The sequence below is a fragment of the Schistocerca americana genome, chromosome 2 (genome assembly GCF_021461395.2).
Source record: "Schistocerca americana isolate TAMUIC-IGC-003095 chromosome 2, iqSchAmer2.1, whole genome shotgun sequence".
In the NCBI taxonomy this organism is placed as follows: domain Eukaryota; kingdom Metazoa; phylum Arthropoda; class Insecta; order Orthoptera; family Acrididae; genus Schistocerca; species Schistocerca americana.
This window is the reverse complement of record NC_060120.1, coordinates 655,143,723-655,163,979: the sequence shown is the minus strand read 5'-3', so window position 1 is coordinate 655,163,979 and position 20,257 is coordinate 655,143,723. Positions and strand designations below refer to the sequence as shown.

Sequence of the window (20,257 nt, the reverse complement as noted above, 5' to 3'; positions counted from 1 at the left end):
TCATCATTTAATGCTGGGTATTGAAACTTTGTAAGTAGACTTTTGTGGGATTGTTGACGTCAATCTTCTAGTATCTGATATTTAAGATTTTTAACAATATTATGGAAGGAAAGTTGCTACTCACCCTATAGCGGAGATGATGAGTAGCAGATAGGCACAACAAAAAGACTGTCACAAAGAAGCTTGTGACCAGCAGGGTCTTCATTGAAAATAGATCTCTCACACACACACACACACACACACACACACACACACACACACGATGCAGTCTCTGGCAACTGAAGCCACATTGCGAGCCGCAGCACCAGTGCAGGATGGAAGTGGCGACTGGGTGGTGGAACAGAGGAAGCTGGGGTGGGGAGGGGGAGGGTTGTAGGGTAGGGGTGGGGGTGGGGGACAGTGAGGTGCTACTTGGAGCATGCAGAGATGAGATGGAGAGAGGGTAGGGTAGCTATGTGTAGTTGGGAGATTAGACAGAGGGCAGGCGGGGGGGGGGGGGGGGGGGGGTGTTAGTGGATTAATGGAAAAGGAGAGAAGTAAACAGACTGGCTGTGATGGTGGAATGAGGGCTGTTTAGTGCTGGAATGGCAACAGGAAAGGGGCTGGATGGGTGAGGACAATGACTAACAAAGGTTGAAGCCAGGAGGGTTACGGGAATGTAGGATATATCACAGGCAAAATTAGGGAAAATTTGCACCTGCACAATTCAGAAAAGCTGGTGTTGGTGCGAAGGATCCGTATGGCACAGGCTGTGAAGCAGTCATTGAAATGAAGGATGTTGTGTTTGGCAGCATGCTCTGCAATAAGGTGATCCAGTTGTTTTCTGGCCACAGTTTGTAGGTAGCCATTCATGCGGACAGACAGCTTGTTGGTTGTCATGCCCACATAGAATGAAGCACAATGTTTGCAGCTTAGCTTGTAGATCACATGACTGATTTCACAGGTAGCCTTGCCTTTGATGGGATAGGTGATGTTTGTGACCAGACTGGAGTAGTTGGTGGTGGGAGGGTGTATTGGACAGGTCTTGCATCTAGGTCTGTTGCAGAGATATGAGCCATGAGGTAAGGGGTTGGGAAGCAGGGGTTGTGTAGGGATGGACAAGTATATTGTGTAGGTTTGGTGGATGGTGGAATACCACTGTGAGAAAGGTGGGGAGGATAGTGGGAAGGAAATTATCATTTCAGGCCCCTATGAGAGGTAGTCGAAACCCTGGTGGAGAATGTAATTCAGTTGCTCCAACTGTGGGTGGTACTGAGTTATGGGAGGAATGCTCCTCTGTGGCCAGACAGTTAGACTTTGGAAGATGGTGGGAGACTGGAAAGATTTCCAGCCACAGGCGGCAGGGCCTGTACATGTAGCAAATGATAAGGATACAACTTTTTCTATCGCGACAGTCTCCAGAAAGTTGTGTGAGGAACATTAACTTGCAACACTAACCCTTGTGTTCTGATAGAAGGAGATGTGTGTACAGAATCCAGACCCCCACCCCCTCCGAATCACTATATCAGCAGTTGTAGATCCTGGTCATACCATCTCCCTACCAGATGAGTACATAGATGGCAGTGGAGACATTCTTATGATCTGGACAGTAATACTGTGGGTACCTCTCTTGATACAAATGATGAGCCAAAGCCATTGCCATCCACCTTGTCACACTTACCAGCTTCAGATCTGAGTACATGTCAAATGCCAAACAAAGTACTTAGTCTACCCATCGTCTTGAAATTAACTGTCCCATTATTATTGTCTGCCACAGCAGCTGCACATGGGAAGAACAATATTCCACTGATTGTCATTGCTTTGAAGGCCATAACTAGGAAACCAAACATTTCTGGGCACATGTTTTAATCAACTTTCTTTATTTTCTACCTATGAGGAACACATACCTCTAATTGTGCCCTCGAGTTTTGAAATATCCTATACATGTAAATAAATGTGCAAAATGAATGTATTTTACACTTAGCTCATTTCTTGACACCCTCTGCGTTAATGTGTCAAAGATGTATACTGTAGTATTAGTTTATCCTGCTAAAAACAGAAAAAGTCAGTGATTACAGCAAAGCATGTCTCTTGATTGAGATAGACCCTATTTAACATTGGGATATGTAATTTTCCCTTGATTCACTCAGGGCTCCATGGGAGTTCCATTAATATAATTTCTAGGATATATTGTACTCTCCATAAGCATGTATAATTCAGATACCCACGTTTAATTGGCACTCCCAAGAAAATGCTTCACAAAGTTCCTTCACAGATTTCACACTCCTTAAAGAAACATCACATATATTATAGGGAACAGCATCAGTGAAACTCCCTTAAGAAAATATCTGCTCAGAGAGCTTTACATTGTCTTCAGATCAAAAAACTTATTTTCCCAGCAAAGACCAGCAATAACTGAATTCACTCAGTTCTGTGTTTGCAAAGGAGCTTTAAAGTGCCCAACTCCCACTAGAGTCACTGTCCAAAAACTATACAAAAATTAGAAATATGCAAGTGCATTCATTAATTTTACTATAACTTTGGTGCTGCAATACATTCTCCAGAAAAATGCTCACATTATTTTATGTAGACCACCTTGGGGTACAGGCCACCGTGTAATCCCTAACACAGTATTTGTTAAAGCCTTTGCTATGGTAAGTGAGCGAGATTCACCTTACGCAAAAGGATTTTTGCATAGATATCGACCGCATGTACCTGAATGGTGGCAAATCAGACTTACATCCACTCTGTAATAACAATGATCTGTCAAGTTAGTTCGAAATGCAATCACACGTCAAGATGGATCAAAAGCAAACCAGAAGATGCTACCAATGTGACAATAATATCGTTGCCAGCCTAATTAGGCATTAACTGAGTTTCTTCTCTGTACAAGTTGGTATATATTCATGCAAAACAACAAGTTGTAACACCGCATAATATAGTAGAATTTTAGAACCAGAAAATCTATTAAACTGATAGTTTAACATTCTGTACTGATAATGAAAATCACGAATACATAATACTACACTATAATGTTTACTACAAAACTTTATACTGTCTATTAATCTGATTAAAATCAGGCATAGGTTACCCTAGAAATTGTACTTTCGTGCCACACACAAAATGTCAATTTTGATAAAGATGAAACACTGATAAATTTTGACTTTTATATTAACTTTAACTTTTGCTGGTCAAACCAATTTAGCACACTTCAGAATTCAAATGAATGGGGGGGGGGGGGACCCTGAATCTGTTATGATCACTGTATTTAAAAAAAAAATTACTGAATTTATTATTCATTCAAGATTTCCAGTATGTAAGTTACTACTCTTTTCATCTTATTTACTGCTCATTTAAATGGCTTTAAATCTGTCTCAAAATAATAATCTTCATTACTATATCAATACTAAAGTTATCCTTCAACTTCGTTAGACCTTCGCTATTCATTTACTGGTTCATTAACAAAACATTTCTTTAAAGGCCATTCTAATATAGCTAGTTCTGCAAATAATTATTATTAACACAATTTTTAATTTTCATTTCGGGACACTCAGATTGCACAACGTTTGGAAAGGACCCTGTCTAGGTTAGTTGTGAGGATAATTAAATGATGGAAAAGTTCTGGTAAAATTTAGGTTATTATTGCACCAAACAAACACAGTTCACTCTCTGATCCATACAAATACAGTACTAAAAGTTTCAACCTGCTAGTATTGATGCGGCGGTTGGCGGGCGGCGAGATGGCGAGGCACCGAGCACACATACAACCACAGCTATGGCTCTTGACGTATCAGCACTTTAATTCCTCTTAGCATCGCAATACTTTTTCCATTTGGTGCCTATGGAATTTTGCCATGCTGTGTGGCGTTGGAACGGCATACCCGAGGCTCAGTGACGTTATGTCTTCCAGGAGAGCCTCCTCGCTCCAGAAGGTGTTGCTCAAACCAGTGCCAAACTCCAACTACTACTGTGCCCATTGTGCCGTGCAGTGCCCGCTTGCATTTTCCCGCACTCGCCTGCCATCCACCTTATACCGCTCCCTGACAGACTGGGTATTCACCCGAGGTTTTGCATGCTACATATCCTAACACATTGCCTATGTATGGACCAGATGCACAGTTACAATTTTAAACATCTTACAACAGTTTCAACATTTGTTACATTTCAATTCTATTACAATACTACTTGACATTTGACATAAACATTAATATTCACATTGAAACTTATTTACAGTTTTCTTAACATAATGGCATGAAACAAAAAGAAATGAAATCAGAACATCAACTACACAAGTTTATCGTAAAATCAGATGAAAAGAATTACTTATATGTACAATAGTACAGAGTTGCTGTTGTTACAACCTCATTTTTGTTTTAGTTTTGCCTAAAATCTAGACCTGAAAATGCTAGGTCTGTCCTATCTCAAGACATATAGTCTTCTCATTGCACCAGTTCATTGAATTTTCACTGGTGATTTTGGATATAAAATTATTTTGTGCTTCTGCCTGATAACAAAAAATAATGTTCCTGTTTTCACAAAACAGTTTGTTCAAAATAAAATCAGCCACTCCCCAAATCTTATACAGGAATTGAAGTACTGTGTTTGTTTCCTCAGTGTTAAGAATTTTGGAAACAGCTGTGCTAAACCCTTCAGAGTTTTTAAAAAAAGTTTTGTTATAAATTCTTTTCATGTAAGGAAACACTTTGGTGCCATCGTTTTAAGGATTTAATGATATTGTTCATGGTGTAAACCATCTGCCCTTTCTATTCTAGACACTAATACTTAATATTGAACGTTAACTTAGTATCAAAGCAGACATCGCCATAAATATCTATATCCTGTTTTTTCTTATATCTGGTGTTGGAATCTGTTCCTTCTTTTTTGAGAATAAGTCATTTATGACATCCTTCCTTGTACCTTGCTTACTATACTGTACCATACCTTTTACCTACCTTCTTTGCATTTTTTTTCTCTCAGCATATCATTAGGGTTTTTTTCACATAATATAGCCAAATGTTAGCAGCTTTGAAACTACCAAGTTAAGTCTCAAATCAGTTATAAAGTGATCAATAGTGTCAGTACTTTCACTGTTATTTGCACACAACATCCTCAACCAGTGGTCCCTAGTTCTTGACTGACTTTGGCTTGCTTATGTTTTTTGTCTAGCCATTACTAACAATGGCAGTCAGGTAATATAGTACCCATGTGTACTTTAGCTGTTGTGAAGTGATTGCTGTGTCCTGCCATGCCAAATCAGTAAACACATGTGGAGTGTCAACACTGCATGATGAATGTGTGGCTTGTTCCCCCAACACCATCACATCGATGTGCCGTGGGTCTGTGGATGGAGCTTATTTCATCCTCTTCCCATACCTTCCTGAAAAATCATTCAGAACTTTATGAACAAACTATACTTGTCTCCCTGAGTATTCTATACTCATCATTAGTAGAATTATTGGAGTTAACATTCCCAAGTTCCATATTTGTAATATTATATGTCAAACAATGGAAAATCCAGGATGGAATGTAACAATATTACAGAAGGAAAGTTGCTACTCACCATATAGTGGAGATGCTGAGATGCAATAGGCACAACAAAGATATTTACATTATTATAGCTTTCGGCCAGTAAGGCCTTTGTCTGCAATAGACACACATACAAACACGCTCACACACACACACACACACACACACACACACACACACACACACACACTCACGCTAACACAACTTGCACACATGTCTGCAGCCTCAGATAACTCAAACCACACTGTGAGAAGCAGCTCCAATGCATGATGGGAGTGGCGACTCAATGGGGGTAAGGAGGAGGTGGGGGTGGGGAGGGGGTGGGATAGTATGGTGGGGGTGGTGGACAGTGAAGTTCTGCAGTTTAGATGGAGGGCAGGAGCGAAGGTGGGGAGGGGAGGGGGAGGGTGTGTAAGTAGTGGAAAGGAGATAAATAAAAAGAAATTGAAAGACTGGGAGTGGCGGTGAAATGACGGTTGTGTAGTGCTGGATTGGGAACAGGGAAAGGGCTGGATGGGTGAGGAAAGTGACTAACGAAGATTGAGGCCAGGAGGGTTACGGGAACGTAGGATGTATTGCAGGGAAAGTCCCCACATGTGCAGTTCAGAAAAGCTGGTGTTGGTGGGAAGGATCCACATGGCACAGGCTGTGAAGCAGTCATTAAGATGAGGGATATCATGTTTGGCAGCATGTTCAGCAACAGGGTGGTGCACTTTTTTTGTCACAGTTTGTCGGTGGCCATTCATGTGGCCAGACAGCTTGTTGGTTGTCATGCCTACGTAGAATGCAGCACAGTAGTTACAGCTTAGTTTGTGAATCACATGACAGGTTTCACAGGTAGCCCTGCCTTTGATGGGATAGGTGATGTTAGTGACCGGACTGGAATAGGTGGTGGTAGGAGGATGTATGGGACAGGTCTTGCATCTACGTCTAATACAGGGGTATGATCCATGAGGTAAGAGATTGGGAGCAGGGGTTGTGTAAGGATGGACGAGTATATTGTGTAGGTTCGGTGGACAGCGGAATACCACGGTAGGAGGGGTGGGAAGGATAGTGGGCAGGATATTCCTCATTTCAGGGCATGGCAAGAGGTAATCGAAACCCTGGCAGAGAATCTAAGTCAGTTGCTCCAGTCCTGGATGGTACTGTATTATGTGGGGGATGCTCCTCTGTGGCAGGACTGTGGGACTTTGGGAGGTGGTGGGAGACTGGAAAGATAAGGCATGGGAGATTTGTTTTTGTACAAGGTTGGGAAGATAATTACGGTTAGTGAAGGCTTCAGTGAGACCATCAGTATATTTTGAGAGGGACTGCTTGTCACTGCAGATGCGACGACCACGGGTGGCTATTCTGTACAGGAGAGACTTCTTGGTATGGAATGGGTGGCAGCTGTCAAAGTGGAGGTATTGCTTGTGGTTAGTGGGTTTGATATGGGTGGAGGCCATCTCTGAGGTGGGTGTCAACATCTAGGAAGGTTACTTGTTGGGTTGAGTAGGACCAGGTGTAGCAAATGAGGGAGAAGTTGTTGGGGTTCTGGAGGAATGTGGATAGGGTGTCCTCACCTTCAATCCAGACAGCAAAGATGTCATCAATGAATCTGAATCAGATGAGGGGTTTAGGATTCTGGGTTTTCAGGAAGGATTTCTCTAGATGGTCCATGAATAGATTGGCCTAGGATGGTGCCATGCGGGTGCCCATAGCCGTACCCCGGAGTTGTTTGTAGATAATGCCTTCAAAGGAGAAGTAATTGTGGATGAGAATATAGTTGGTCATGGCGGCTAGGAAGGAGGTTGTTGGTTTGAAATCCATAGGGTGTCTGGAAAGGTAGTGTTCAATAGCATTAGGGCCATGGGCACTAGAAATGTTAGTGTACAGGGAGGTGGCATCAATAGTGACGAGCAGGGCACCGTGTGGTAAAAGGACAGGAACTGTGGAAAGTCAGTGGAGGAAATGGTTGGTATCTTTTATATAGGAAGATAGGCTCTGGATAATAGGTTGAAGGTCTTGGTCTATGAGAGCAGAGATTCTCTCAGTGGGGGCACAGTAACCGGCCACAATGGGTCATCCTGGGAGGTTGGATTTATGGACTTTAGGAAGCATATAGAGGGTGGGAGTTTAGGGAATGGTAGAGGTCAGTAGGGAGATGGACTCTGGGGAGAGGTTCTGGGATGGGCCTAAGGATTTGAGTAATGACTGTAGATCCTGCTGGGTTACTGGAATCGGGTCACTGTGGCAAGGTTTGTAGGTGGGAGTATCTGACAGCTGACAGCTGGTGTCCTTCTGCCAGGTAATCCTTGCGGTTCAAAACAACGGTGGTGGAGGCTTTGATGGCAGGTAGGATTATAAGGTTGGGATCAGTTTTTAGATGGTGGACTGCAGTTCTTTCTGCAGATGTAAGGTTAATTTGCATGTTGAGGGCTTTGGGAAATGATGGTGAGGCAAGGTTATCTGTTTCTCTGTGATTCCTCAAATTGAACTATGCAAACATTTAAAGAAATTTTCAGTTGCTTGTACATTCTGTGCTTAATAGCTATGCCATCTGCCCTCTTAACTCATGAAATGTGATGCCTAACCAACATAAGATTTCATTTTGATGTTTCCATACTATCATTGTTTCCAGTTGTTTCCATTACTGTTGACCTGTTCAGTGGCACATCTCTATGTGAAGTAAATAGCAGTATATTATTGTTTATAGTTTGTCCGTGTTGTTCTTTGGCGAAACATAAAAGGCAGCGACAAATGATCATTGGGCCTTGTTCCATATTTTGTTTTACAAAACGTCAGCAAGAATAGCTCATTTAGCCATTTTGAAACCCATGTCTTACACAGTTATGCTGTACCATTCATTTAAGTTCTTTAGCAAAATTTCTTATTTATGGTGTAATACTGTTATGTTCTGTGATATTCTGAAATGAGATAGTTGTGTAATTCATTCACAACATTTTTCTACATTATCACTCAGTGACTGTTGGAATCAGCATGCTGGGATTATGCTGTGATGAAACAATATAGAATGGACCACATAACTCATTTCTTGTGTAATTTTATTATATGTGATGAATTAAAACTTTTTTTATCTTTTCTCAGTTAAGTGCTCTCTAAAACTAGATACCTGATTTGATGTAAACATGTTAAAATTAAACATGGAAAATACTCAGTTAACACAGTTCAAAACAAAACAAGCAAAAAATTAAATGATACTCAGGCCAGTCACAGAAACCAGTATTTACAGGAAGCTGTGTGAAATTCCTAGGAATGCAACTGGATAAAAATCTCTCATGGGATTCACACCTACAGTACCTTGCAAATAAATTAAATAGCCTAGCATTTGCAACAAGAACATTGTACAATGCTACCAGTATGGGCATAAGAAAAGTAGTATATGACAGCTACTTTGAGCCAGTAATTAGGTATGGAATTGTATTTTGGGGTAATTCAAACCATGTGTGTTGAATATTCAAACTTTAGAAAACCATCATTAGAAATATGCATAATGTTGGGCAAAGAAAATCATGTCTCCCACTTCTAAAAAATCTGTGAAAGTTCTGTAGAAGAATTCATGAATGACAACCTGTAAATTTGAGTAGGAGAGAGAGCAAGTACTTAGGGCTCTAAAATTTTAAAAGGTTGTTACTTTTGAAGAAACATTATTAATTGCTTAATTAATTAATTAATCAGTACAGTACATTATATTTCTGCTATAAGGAAAATCATAAACCAGTTTTTGTGTTTTGACGATTCTCCTGTACATTAAGTCAGTGACTCGAAATTTTATGTTATGAGACAATAAACTTCTATTCTGTTCTAGTCTTTGCTTCTCTCTCTCTCTCTCTCTCTCTCTCTCTCTCTCTCTCACACACACACACACACACACACACACACACACACACACACACAGAGAGAGAGAGAGAGAGAGAGAGAGAGAGAGAGAGAGAGAGAGAGATACCACATTTCTGCAGGGAAATCAGTTTGGGTGTTTGTGGTTCTGACACAGGGGAACTAGAGGGTTTTGTGTGTGTGTGTGTGTGGGGGGGGGGGGGGGGGGGGTGAGTGAGTGAATACTTGATACTTGGAAAAAGAGTGATACCTTACTCACTAGCTAGTGAAATTTTCTGTTGGTATGTGCATCTCTATGCTATATATCAGTCAACTGCAAATAAGTGATTATCTTTTCTCTTTTTGTTTATTGTTTCTATCCTGGAATTTACACTATCATTCTATTTCTGTAACTCATTTTAACTGTAAATACTCTTTGACTACTATTGACATATTAATTCATCATGCTCTGCTGTTCCCCAGGTGTTGCAGACAAGTGTAAGCATGGCTTCTGGGCTTTATTTCATTGGTATTGATGAGCTGTCTAGGATTCCTTACTGACCCCTGAGTGCTAATAATGAATGTAGTTGCACCAGACACAGGTATCTGAATGATGTTGAGTTAAAGTGTACAGCAGACTCTCTGCCCTGTATGTCAGTAACTTTTCACAATTCTGGCTGTTAAGTTGCTTTTGGATAGATTTGTCTGTTGTGATCTCATTTTGCTGCACCTGGTCTTCACTTCATGTATTACCATTTATCAGGATTGCCATCATTCTGTTTCCCTTGTATTCTGTTCTACAAAGAAAATGACAATGCATCATTGTTGCACTGAGGAGGAGATCATTAAGACACTCACAAAGAACGACAGTGAGTATGAATGATTCAGTGTTGATTAACTGGTAAGTCCTCTACAGTTTCTAAAAGCAACAAGCCTAAGGTGTCTATAACAGCAGGTATAACACTACAGTCTTATGTTTCAACAAGCTATCAGCATTGATTCACAGACAGGCACAATAAAAAGACTGATAGTTTTTTCCTTTCATTGTACCTGTCTGCTCCTCCTCAGTGTGGTGAAAGCAGTCTATCCATTTCATAATATCGTTGTTATTCCACCCTGGAATTTCCATTTGAATTTGTAACATCCACAAATTTGCAGAGAAGCTTTAAAGTCTGAAACAAATTTTTACACCTAAAATAATTTTTGTCTCAGTGGTGGCTAATCCTAGAGCAACAGAAGGGGAGAGTGCAAAATTCCCTCCAAAAATGTTCAACACAGGGCAAGGCAGACCATTTGAGTAACCCAACTAGATGTTCAGACACAGGCTACTTATTGCAGGTAGAAACATTTGGTGATAATGACTAAGCCCAGCACGACTAATAGCAAGCATGTCTGTGGCAACTAAAGTGTTAATGCAATCATTCAAAACTTTGTCTTGGACTCAGTGCAGATGCTGTATTTCTTCATTTAAGGTTTGTAACTAGATTTCACACCATACATTAAACTTCTGAAGTGAATCCTTTTTACCATTTAAGTTGCTTAAGTCCTTTAAAATTGTGTAATTTTTTTAATAATGCATGTAATCACTTTAAGATGAACATTTTCCAGACATGGATGAGCAAGTTGCAGTTAATTTATTGTGTATGGGCTGAAGAAAGATGGTTAAAGCCAGTTTCTAATGTACATTGTAATATTTCATGGAAAGGGATTGATGAAGTATAACATCATTTTGGTACATGGGGCAAGTGTTTTCATTATTACTTACCCATTTCACAGCCCCCTGATTCATTCACTATCCATCAATTCTTTAAAGCTGATAAGTGCCTCAATTTTCAAAACTTGAAAAATTTATGATTCTGCTACGCTGCCATGAGGCTTCATGTGAATGGTGACATGTGAAACAACCAGGACAATTTATTGGATGACAAAAAAAAAAAACCAAAGCACCTGGAAGGTTAGGAGGAAACGAAATAAAAATTTACAGGTTAAGAGGGTGTGCAATGTTATTTCAGTGACTACAAAATGAAGTCACATTTACAAAGAACTTGGTAGTGTGACCAAACTCACCAGTATAGCATTGCTCCCTCATCTCAAATCTGGTCTGGATGAATGCACTGATTTGGTTGGGAAGGATTTCATAAAGCCATTGTATGCTTTCCTGAGGGAAATTGGCCCACAACTGTTGTGGCTCATTCTAGATATCCTGGATAATGCTGCGGGAAGGATGGAGTTGATGTCCGAGCTGCTCCCACACATTCCATTGTGGAGAGATTTCAGGACCTTGCTGGCCACAGGAGTACATCAACATAATGCAGACTGTTCGTAGACACACATTAAAAAATGGCACCGCAATTCTTCTGCATGAGAAGTAACGCATGAGGATGCAGGATGTCTGTGACATAACATGTTGCATCCAGAGTTCCTTCAGTCATTACCAGCCATGACCTGAAGTTATACCTGATGGCTTCCCACATTGTGATGCCAGGAGTAACACCATGTGTGTCTCCAAAAAATTTGACCTCTCCTCAGTTTTCTGCTGTGCACTCCAACAATAGTCATTTGAGGTAGAGCAATACAGCAATGCATTGCTGAACACAATGTGATGCCATTCTTCAGGAGTCCTTGCTTCCCAGTCACTCCACCATGCCGCACGTGTTGGGTTTTGATGTAACAGCAGCCTACTCATTTGATGGTAATTCCCTTGCCGGTGTGCTTTTAGTCTCCTGCCAATGGGGTACAATGACACCAAATGTTGCAAGGAGACCATTATTTGTTCCCAGATGGCAGGTGCAGATGTGAAGGGGTTGCAATGTGCTTCATGCACAACATGACAACCCTCTGTTGTTGTGGTCAGATGAGGTCAATCTGACATTGACAACAGGTATGCCTGCTCTCATGTTCACATGCAGTCCAACATCTGGCCATTGCCACACCTGAATTCCCAACAAATGTAGATATCACACAAATCAACCAGGCAGCCAAATGGGGTCCTACAATGATGAGGTGCTTTTCAAACTCTGTCAGATGCTGATAATGCCATCTCATTCAAATATGTGGCATCTGCACACCCTTCATAGTGATCACTCAGCAGTTGACACTGCTTACATCCCTTATATACTCTACCAGGCCTAGTAACAATACTAAACATGGACAACATCCACTCTGGTGTACTTTCTATGTGTCACAGAGAATTTCAACTCAGTCTTTCTACATGCTCGCTGATGATGTGCAAGTGCAATTTTTGTCTCAGGCAGTGTAGATCTACAGTGCTTTAATGTCACTAGAAACATTATAGAGAGTTTTAGCATGCATAGTGTGGTGCCAAAAGTCTTTCTAACCCTGGAGTTGAACTTAGGCAAAGCCCTGTGTTTCTGTCGATGGCTCCTCCTTATATCAGCTTGCTAATATAGTCAAGAGTTTCAAGCATGGTGATGCTGTACTTTTAATCAATTAATTGATTAATTCATGCATTATGTTCTGTAAATCTCACAAGGAAGGGATGTGGAAAGAGTCAAGTTACACATCAACAGACAGAGACAGCTACAGCAGGCTTTTTCTGTGAAGTATATTAAGAACAAATTATAATTACTTCAAATCTTCTCATACTGTTAATTATGAAAATTATTTTAAAGTTAGTGTTTATTAGGAGAAAAGCAGCTACTTTGAAAAATGTCACCGCTAGTGATCTTGCATAATTCAGCTGCAGCTTTTATTGAACATTTCAAACAGTGCATTTATATATCTTTACACAGGATGCCATAAGCTGTGTATGCACTAGAGAAGTGAAAATTACAAAGGTCATTTAATAAGTAATGCAACACATTTTTTTATGAAAGCAGATTGGTTTAATTCAGGACTCCAATACACCATATTATTCCCCACTCTTTTGGCTACAAAACCCTATTTTGCAATGTAATCTCCATTCAGTGCAATGATCTTACACCACCTTTTTGGAGGGGCATTTATGCCTGCATGGTACTAGTCTACTGATTGGCTTTGGAGCCAATGTCTTGCTGGATTAATAACCTCGCTATCATCTATGTGCTGCTTCCCATTGGACCAAACAGATGGAAGCTGGAAGGTGCGAGATCCAGGCTATAGCGTGGAAGAGGAAGAACAGTCCAATGAAGTTTTGTGATCTCCGCTCAGGTGCACAGACTTGTGTGAGGCCTTGCATTGTCATGGAAAAGGAGAAGTTCATTTGCCTTTTTGCGGTGACATAATGCTAATTTTTCACAAAAAGAAATTCAGTGACAGCTCTCTGCTTGGAACATACCTCCATTACAGATGCAATTTTGAAGGCTACGTGTAATGCCACCACCTATTGGAATTTCATGACATTATAGGTGCTGAAGTGGGAATGTTCCACGATGTGCCAGAACAAATTCCACATTTCTTTCAACTTAAACTGTCTGAGAAAAAAAAAATGCATTGCATTACTTATTGAACACCACTTGTACAGATTTAAAATACAATCTTCTGATAAATTATAGGAGTGGTTTTATATACCTGAGGAATTTCAATTTTATGTCTCATTTGCACTGGCAACCTGTTATAAACTTTTGCGCCGGAATATAGAACTCCAATCTGAATCCTAGATAGGGCTGCTTAGCCTACAATGAAATAATTTTTACTTCTAGTATTGTGATTGTGAATTGTAGATTTCATCCTAAATCAGTATTGTTACTACTAACCACAAGTACCATTAGGATGGAAATGTATCATCGTGTAAGTGTAAGAAACACAGTGTCCCCGATGAGAATTCTGCAAGATCTCTTAGTATAATGCCCATTTCAAATCTATGTGGTAGTTTCAGATAGCCTCAAAAGGTCAGATAACCCACAGTTTATCTACTAGTTTATCAACTGCAACATCATTGAAATCTGCTATAAAAGTTTATGGCAGTTATGCTGTGGCAGACAAAGGAAAGAAATACTGATGTTCTGCAGCTCAAAAAAAGCGAACACAACTGATCACACCACTGCTATTATGTACGCAGTTGGTGAGGTAAGGTTATGATCCTTGTGGTGGTAATTACTAATTAATTTTGAGATATTGTGTTTCCATTCAGTACCACATTGGCATTGGATGTTCAGCAGTCAGGAAATTCTGCATTCAGTTGGTACATTTATCTCAGTAACTGTGAATACCTCATATATCACATTGTGGAAACTTGAGGAAATAACTTTTTTGCCAGTCCATTGCTATCATTTCCATTTATTAATGTGAAGATACTAATGTGAAAAATCATATAGACTTCAACAGGCATTGTATGGATTGCAGGTGACAAAGCAGGCTGTCGCCCCATCTGGTGAAGCAATACCTTTTTACCAACGGATTGGAATGGCAGCAGTTGCTGGTGCTGCTGGAGGCTTTGTTGGCACCCCTGGAGACCTGGTTAACGTACGCATGCAGAATGACATCAAATTATCTCCTGAATTACGAAGAAAGTTAGTAATAATTTACTGTATGATTTCCATTTTCTTTGATCTGAATAGATTGGTTGATGGTAATAATAATTTTTTTTTCCATTGGTAATCTACTGTCCCCACACCCTCCAACTAGCTGTTTCTGTCCCCTCTGTCCTGTCACCTTCTCACAATTTGACTCCCCTCACCCTCTTTGTGTGCTGCTGTCTGCTGGTGCGCCCATCAGTCTTTTACCCTCTCTCTGTTCCTCTCCTTTCCACTACCCATTTTTTCCACCTCCTCTCCTTCCCACACAGCCTCCTGACACTGTGCCTGTCAGCCCTGACCTACCACCTCTAGTCCCTCCATGCTGCATGAGGCAGTGCCGATTCCTCTTCCATCACTATACCCTGCTATCACTCCCCCCTCCCCACCCCACTTTGGATTTTTGCTCCCGTTCGACATGTTCCTGTTCTAGTTCTAGATGGAGTGGCTGGAGGTAATTTGTCATGTATATGTGAGGTGTACTTGCTTGTGTGAATGTGTGTGAATTTCTCTTTTCAGAAAGAGGCTCTGGCCAAAAACTTCTGTGTAACAATCTTTTCATTGTGCTGATCTGCAGTCATCTTTACAAGTAGCGATCTACCCCTTTCAGAATATTGTTTATTATTATTATTATTATTATTGTTATTATTACTATGGCTTTCAAAATTTCTTTTGAATATAAAAAAAGTATCAAAACTAGGGTTTTTATTTTGCCTTTGTAACTGATGTGTGTGAGAGTTTTTATTTCTGTACTAGTCTTGATGTATCACCATATTGTGCAAGGATGCTGTGAGAAATCCTGTTTAGGTTTACAGAGGAACCATTTAGTGTGGCTTGAGGCAGTGCTGTTTCACTGCTAAATTATTTCTTTTGACATCTGATGTTTAATGGTTTCATGCATCCCTCTCTATTTGAGCTACAATAAAGTGCTTGAATGCCTAGTTTATTCAATATGTAATTTCCTCCAGCCAGCTCTACTGTCAGTCTTTGTGATTGTTATTGTTGCTACAGCATGATTGTTTCTAACCTAGCTTTGTGATAAACAGAGACTGGTGTTGTTCATCGCTATTGCACCAAGTAATACTTTCATTGTGAATGTAATTACTGTCTGTTCAAAGAATATGTTTTGGGTCACCCCTTCCATTTCTGTGCTATAATGCTCCCTGTTGACTAGTTGATGTTTATGTTTTCTTTCGCTTTCTATGCTTCAAGCATGGTTCAAGTTATATTTCTGCCCAATTAGTTTTTGTCTTTTACCGTTTCTTGTCCACAGTTGCAATTACATCATTTACTTTTCGTAATCTTCAGAATTCATTCTCCAAGGAACATAGTACTACATGTGTAGTTTCAAATTTGCCTTTATGTGATTACAGAGATCTAGATATTGTTCTGCTCTGAAGTACTGTTTGAACGTTTCAGTGTCATTTGCACTTACTGAATGAATGAATGGATGGATGGAGACTTGCATAATGTTACATTTCTATGCATTCTTCATTTATTTGATTGCCTTATTTACTACTTTTGATGTTTCACCCTGCACTCATTTAGAGAAATGCAACTGGTGCTTCTTCTTTTACTAAGCTCAATATGAGAGAGAGAGAGGTTCAGTTGTGTGAATATTGCTGTAGCATAAGAGCATATCAGAGTTCCATGAATAAGGCAGTTTACTTGTACTGTCTCTCCCTTGTACTGGAATAAACTGCACATGGTCTTGGGGTTCAACCAAAAGATCCAATTGTTTCAGACATATGCAATTACTGCAACATGAATTACCCTATCATCAAAAACACCTAATAATACTGTCATAAACACAATGGCAATGTGAGCTTCTGTATTGTGCTGCATAAAATAATTGTGGGTCTTTTTGTTAGTGGTTAGTTCTCTGAAAAAAGTTCTAAGACATTGTTCAGACATGTATCAGAAGTTGCAGATTGTTGGAAAGAGGTTGGTCCAGTATTCAGTGTTTCAGTAATTGGCCACCACACTCCTGTTTTCACATCATGCAGAGGCCTTTGATGTAATTAATGAGGATTTTAGAATGCCAGCAATTGATAGTTCTACGAGTTCACATATACTGATAAAAGCAGCCTTGCTTCATCAGAAGAAAGCAATATTTTAAGATCAGCCTTGGCAATATACATGGACTTCAGTACCCAGTTGCAGTACCCATATCAAGCAATAGTGTTAGAATTCGTCAGTTGATACACTACCATTACTTTGTAAGGTTTCAGTTGCAGTTCACGCACAATGATGTGAGAAGATTCTGTTGGCATAACAGTCTTGCATGTTAAATGGTTGATTAATTTTCTCAGGCTTCTTTCTAAGGCCACTCCCAAATAAGGGATGTCCAGTGTTGACATGTCATCATCGAAGATGATCTCAATTCCATCATAAGTGTTCAAACATTGATGGCTGATAAACCCCAAACCCCAAAACATGTTAAATGATGAATTTATAGAATGATATATAAAGCAACATACAAGTACATCTACCGTCACATATGTTAACCAGTAAATGCAGTATTAATTAACATGACATATTCCACAACATTTTGTATAAAGACTATAACAATGATAGTTTTGAGAGATGTTTCTCTTCAGTCTGTTGTGGTGTTAATAGGGAGCGTAACCTACTTTTGAGAATAGGCTTTCAGTAGCTGATGCTGTGGTATGAAACTCAAATACTTCTGTGTAATTTTTTATATCTTTGAATTGATAGCACTGATGTTATGATTTCGCGTCCAAGATATCTTGTTTAAGATCTGGAAGGCTGTCTTTCAGATAACAAATCATTGTTTCTATTTCAATTTGGAAATGGTTCTTTTTGGTTATTATTTTATAATGTTCACTCCATAAATCAAAATGGTTTCTCTGTTCACCTGTAATGTACAATGTGTTGCGCATTGTCACTGACAGTCTTTACAACAACTGGAACCAAATCTCTGATGGTTTTAATTGCCTTCAAACATACTAAAGCTTTTCTCAGGTGTATGTCATTAATCTACAATGATGTTCATGTGGCTAATATGTTAAAATGTTCAGTTGCTATTAAGCTCTCTTTTATTTGTGTTATGATGTTACTCTTCAGATATTCTGCAATAGTCTGTGCTGGATGCATGTCAGATACTTTGATGTTCAACATATTTGTTATTAAGATTGGTTTACAGCATGCAATGTACTTTATTGTGCAAAGTTAATTAGCAGCCACTTCTGTAGGCTGCAGACTGTCACAGCCATCTGCCAGATCTGCGATGCCTGTGATTGTTAGCTTGGTTGGTGCACTAGCATGGCATTTAATGATATTAATGATTACCTGACACAGCTGGAAAAAAATCTTTCACTTGAATAAAACACTGAATACCACATAGTGGATACTTCTTGAATTACAGTTCAGGTATGAGTTTTTTCTTAGATCATCACTTGCTATTACACTTTGTTGAAGCCAAACTGCAGTTATTTTCACAGCAATAATCCACTCAAGCAGTTTGTCAGTCTTTTCAATAAAGTTTTTTGCTACCAGATGAGCATGTGTGCAAAACCCTGTAGCTGACTGTTTCTTCCAAATGCTATTTTTAATCCTTTAACCACTGTAATGAGGTCATTATGAGACATGTCCTAAAAAGATTTGTTTAAATGACAAAAAAAATTATTGACGGTGATAACAAGTAGCCTTGTTTTTCGTCAACATCAAAGGTCAATATTTTGTCTTTAACATCAGTGTTACAGTGCACAGAAAGAGTTCAATATTGGTCTTAAACATTGATGCCTAAGTTTTCAACATTGATATTTTGTAAATATCAATGACACAGACATTTCCTACTCCCAACTCACATAGTGTATCCTCAGTTAAAACTGCACCACCTGCTGCCCTGCCTGTCCAACAGGCCAGAGTGTCATGGTGACTGCCATGTGCCAATGCAGTATTTGTTCCTGTGCAGCATCAGTATCAACACTTCTATCACAAGTGAAATATTTTGTACCTGGATGAATGTGAAGTGTATAGTAGCGGAGAAACAACTCCTAAATAATACAGGTTTTCAGATTAACAGTTCTTTTTATTTTTGTACTGTGAGAGAACTTTATTTCCAGATTATGTTCCATATCCCTAATGATTCTTCTTCGTACTGAAATATAATGGGAGCACAAATTCTGAATAGTTATAATTTACTCACTTTTGTAAAGTAGAATTGAAAGTTTTCTCTTGTTTGGTTGTGTACACTAGTGGTCTGTACCTTTCCATTATTTTAAATGAATGTTTGATATCTCTCTCTTTAAATATTGTACCTGTATTTCATATCATGTATTAATACTAATGAAAGTAGGTATTTTGCAGCTACCGCCATGCCCTAGACGGAGTAGTTAGAGTTCTTCGTGAAGAAGGTCTACGGCGGCTGTTCTCAGGGGCATCCACTGCCACTGGTCGCGCTGTACTCATGACTATTGGACAACTGTCTTTCTATGATCAATTCAAAATGTTGCTACTAACATATGCTGGCATGTCAGACAACCTCACCACACACTTTCTTGCTAGTCTTTCAGCAGTAAGTACTTGTAGAAATTATTGTGTTAATTGCTCCTATAATATAAAATTTAAATTTGTTGTATGTACATAACTGATGCATTAAATAATTTCTCCTAGTGCAGAAACTGAGACTCCTACACCCTTTCATATTTGTGCTCGTAGTATGTAAAGACCCTGAAACTGTGCAAAAGTATTTCATTATTACTTACGGTCATATCACTAGGTTAAGCTGATTGCTCATATCCTGCATCGTTATTGATTTCTCTGACAGAGTCGAGTCCCTTAATGAGAATTTTCAAATACTGTCATTCATGTGTCATGATATACGGTGTGTGCAGAAATTAATGTTACAAACTTCTAGGCCTTGCAGAAGGGACAGAGTAGATGATATTTTGAATTGGAGCCCGTATCTAGAAATGTATTATTTCTGTGCTACAGATATTTGAAAACATGTTTGCTAGGAAAGTGTGCAACAGTGTAATCGGGTGCAACAGTGTAATCGGGGTGGGGGGTGCTTACATGGGATTGGCTGATGTCGTGTAATGTCCATCCTACCTCTCTGACCTGTCTCTGTGAGTGTTGTAGCAACGTGCTTGAGTACACATTTGCAGAATACACAGACATGATCCTTCTATATGGTGAAGCTCAAGGTAACGGAAGAGCTGTGTGTCACCAGCCATCCACAATATATGACTCCATGGTGTACCATTTTTGTCACAATTATGCAACAACTGCATCATGTTGAAGAGAACCCATTGATGACTAAATGAGCAGTTTTTTGGTTGTTAATGAGTGGAATTTAAAACAAGTGATATACTGGGTCACACCTAATAAGTTACTTGTGACAGTGGCTGCATTACCAACATGTTTTCAGATACACTACTGGCCATTAAAATTGCTACACCACGAAGATGACATACTACAGACGCAAAATTTAACCAACAGGAAGAAGATGCTGTGAT

General features: G+C 39.5%; 1 protein-coding gene across 3 annotated transcripts in view; it reads left to right on the top strand.

Annotated features, from left to right (window-relative positions):
* The window catches only part of LOC124596022 (mitochondrial dicarboxylate carrier-like), a 68,238-nt gene that overhangs the window by 34,751 nt on the left and 13,230 nt on the right, over window positions 1–20,257 (top strand). For all 3 annotated transcript variants that reach the window (XM_047134982.1, XM_047134984.1, XM_047134983.1), the window contains exons 4-5: window positions 14,605–14,771; window positions 19,107–19,314. In XM_047134982.1, coding sequence (XP_046990938.1) covers window positions 14,605–14,771; window positions 19,107–19,314 — 375 coding nt within the window. The remainder of the gene's footprint in view (window positions 1–14,604; window positions 14,772–19,106; window positions 19,315–20,257) is intronic.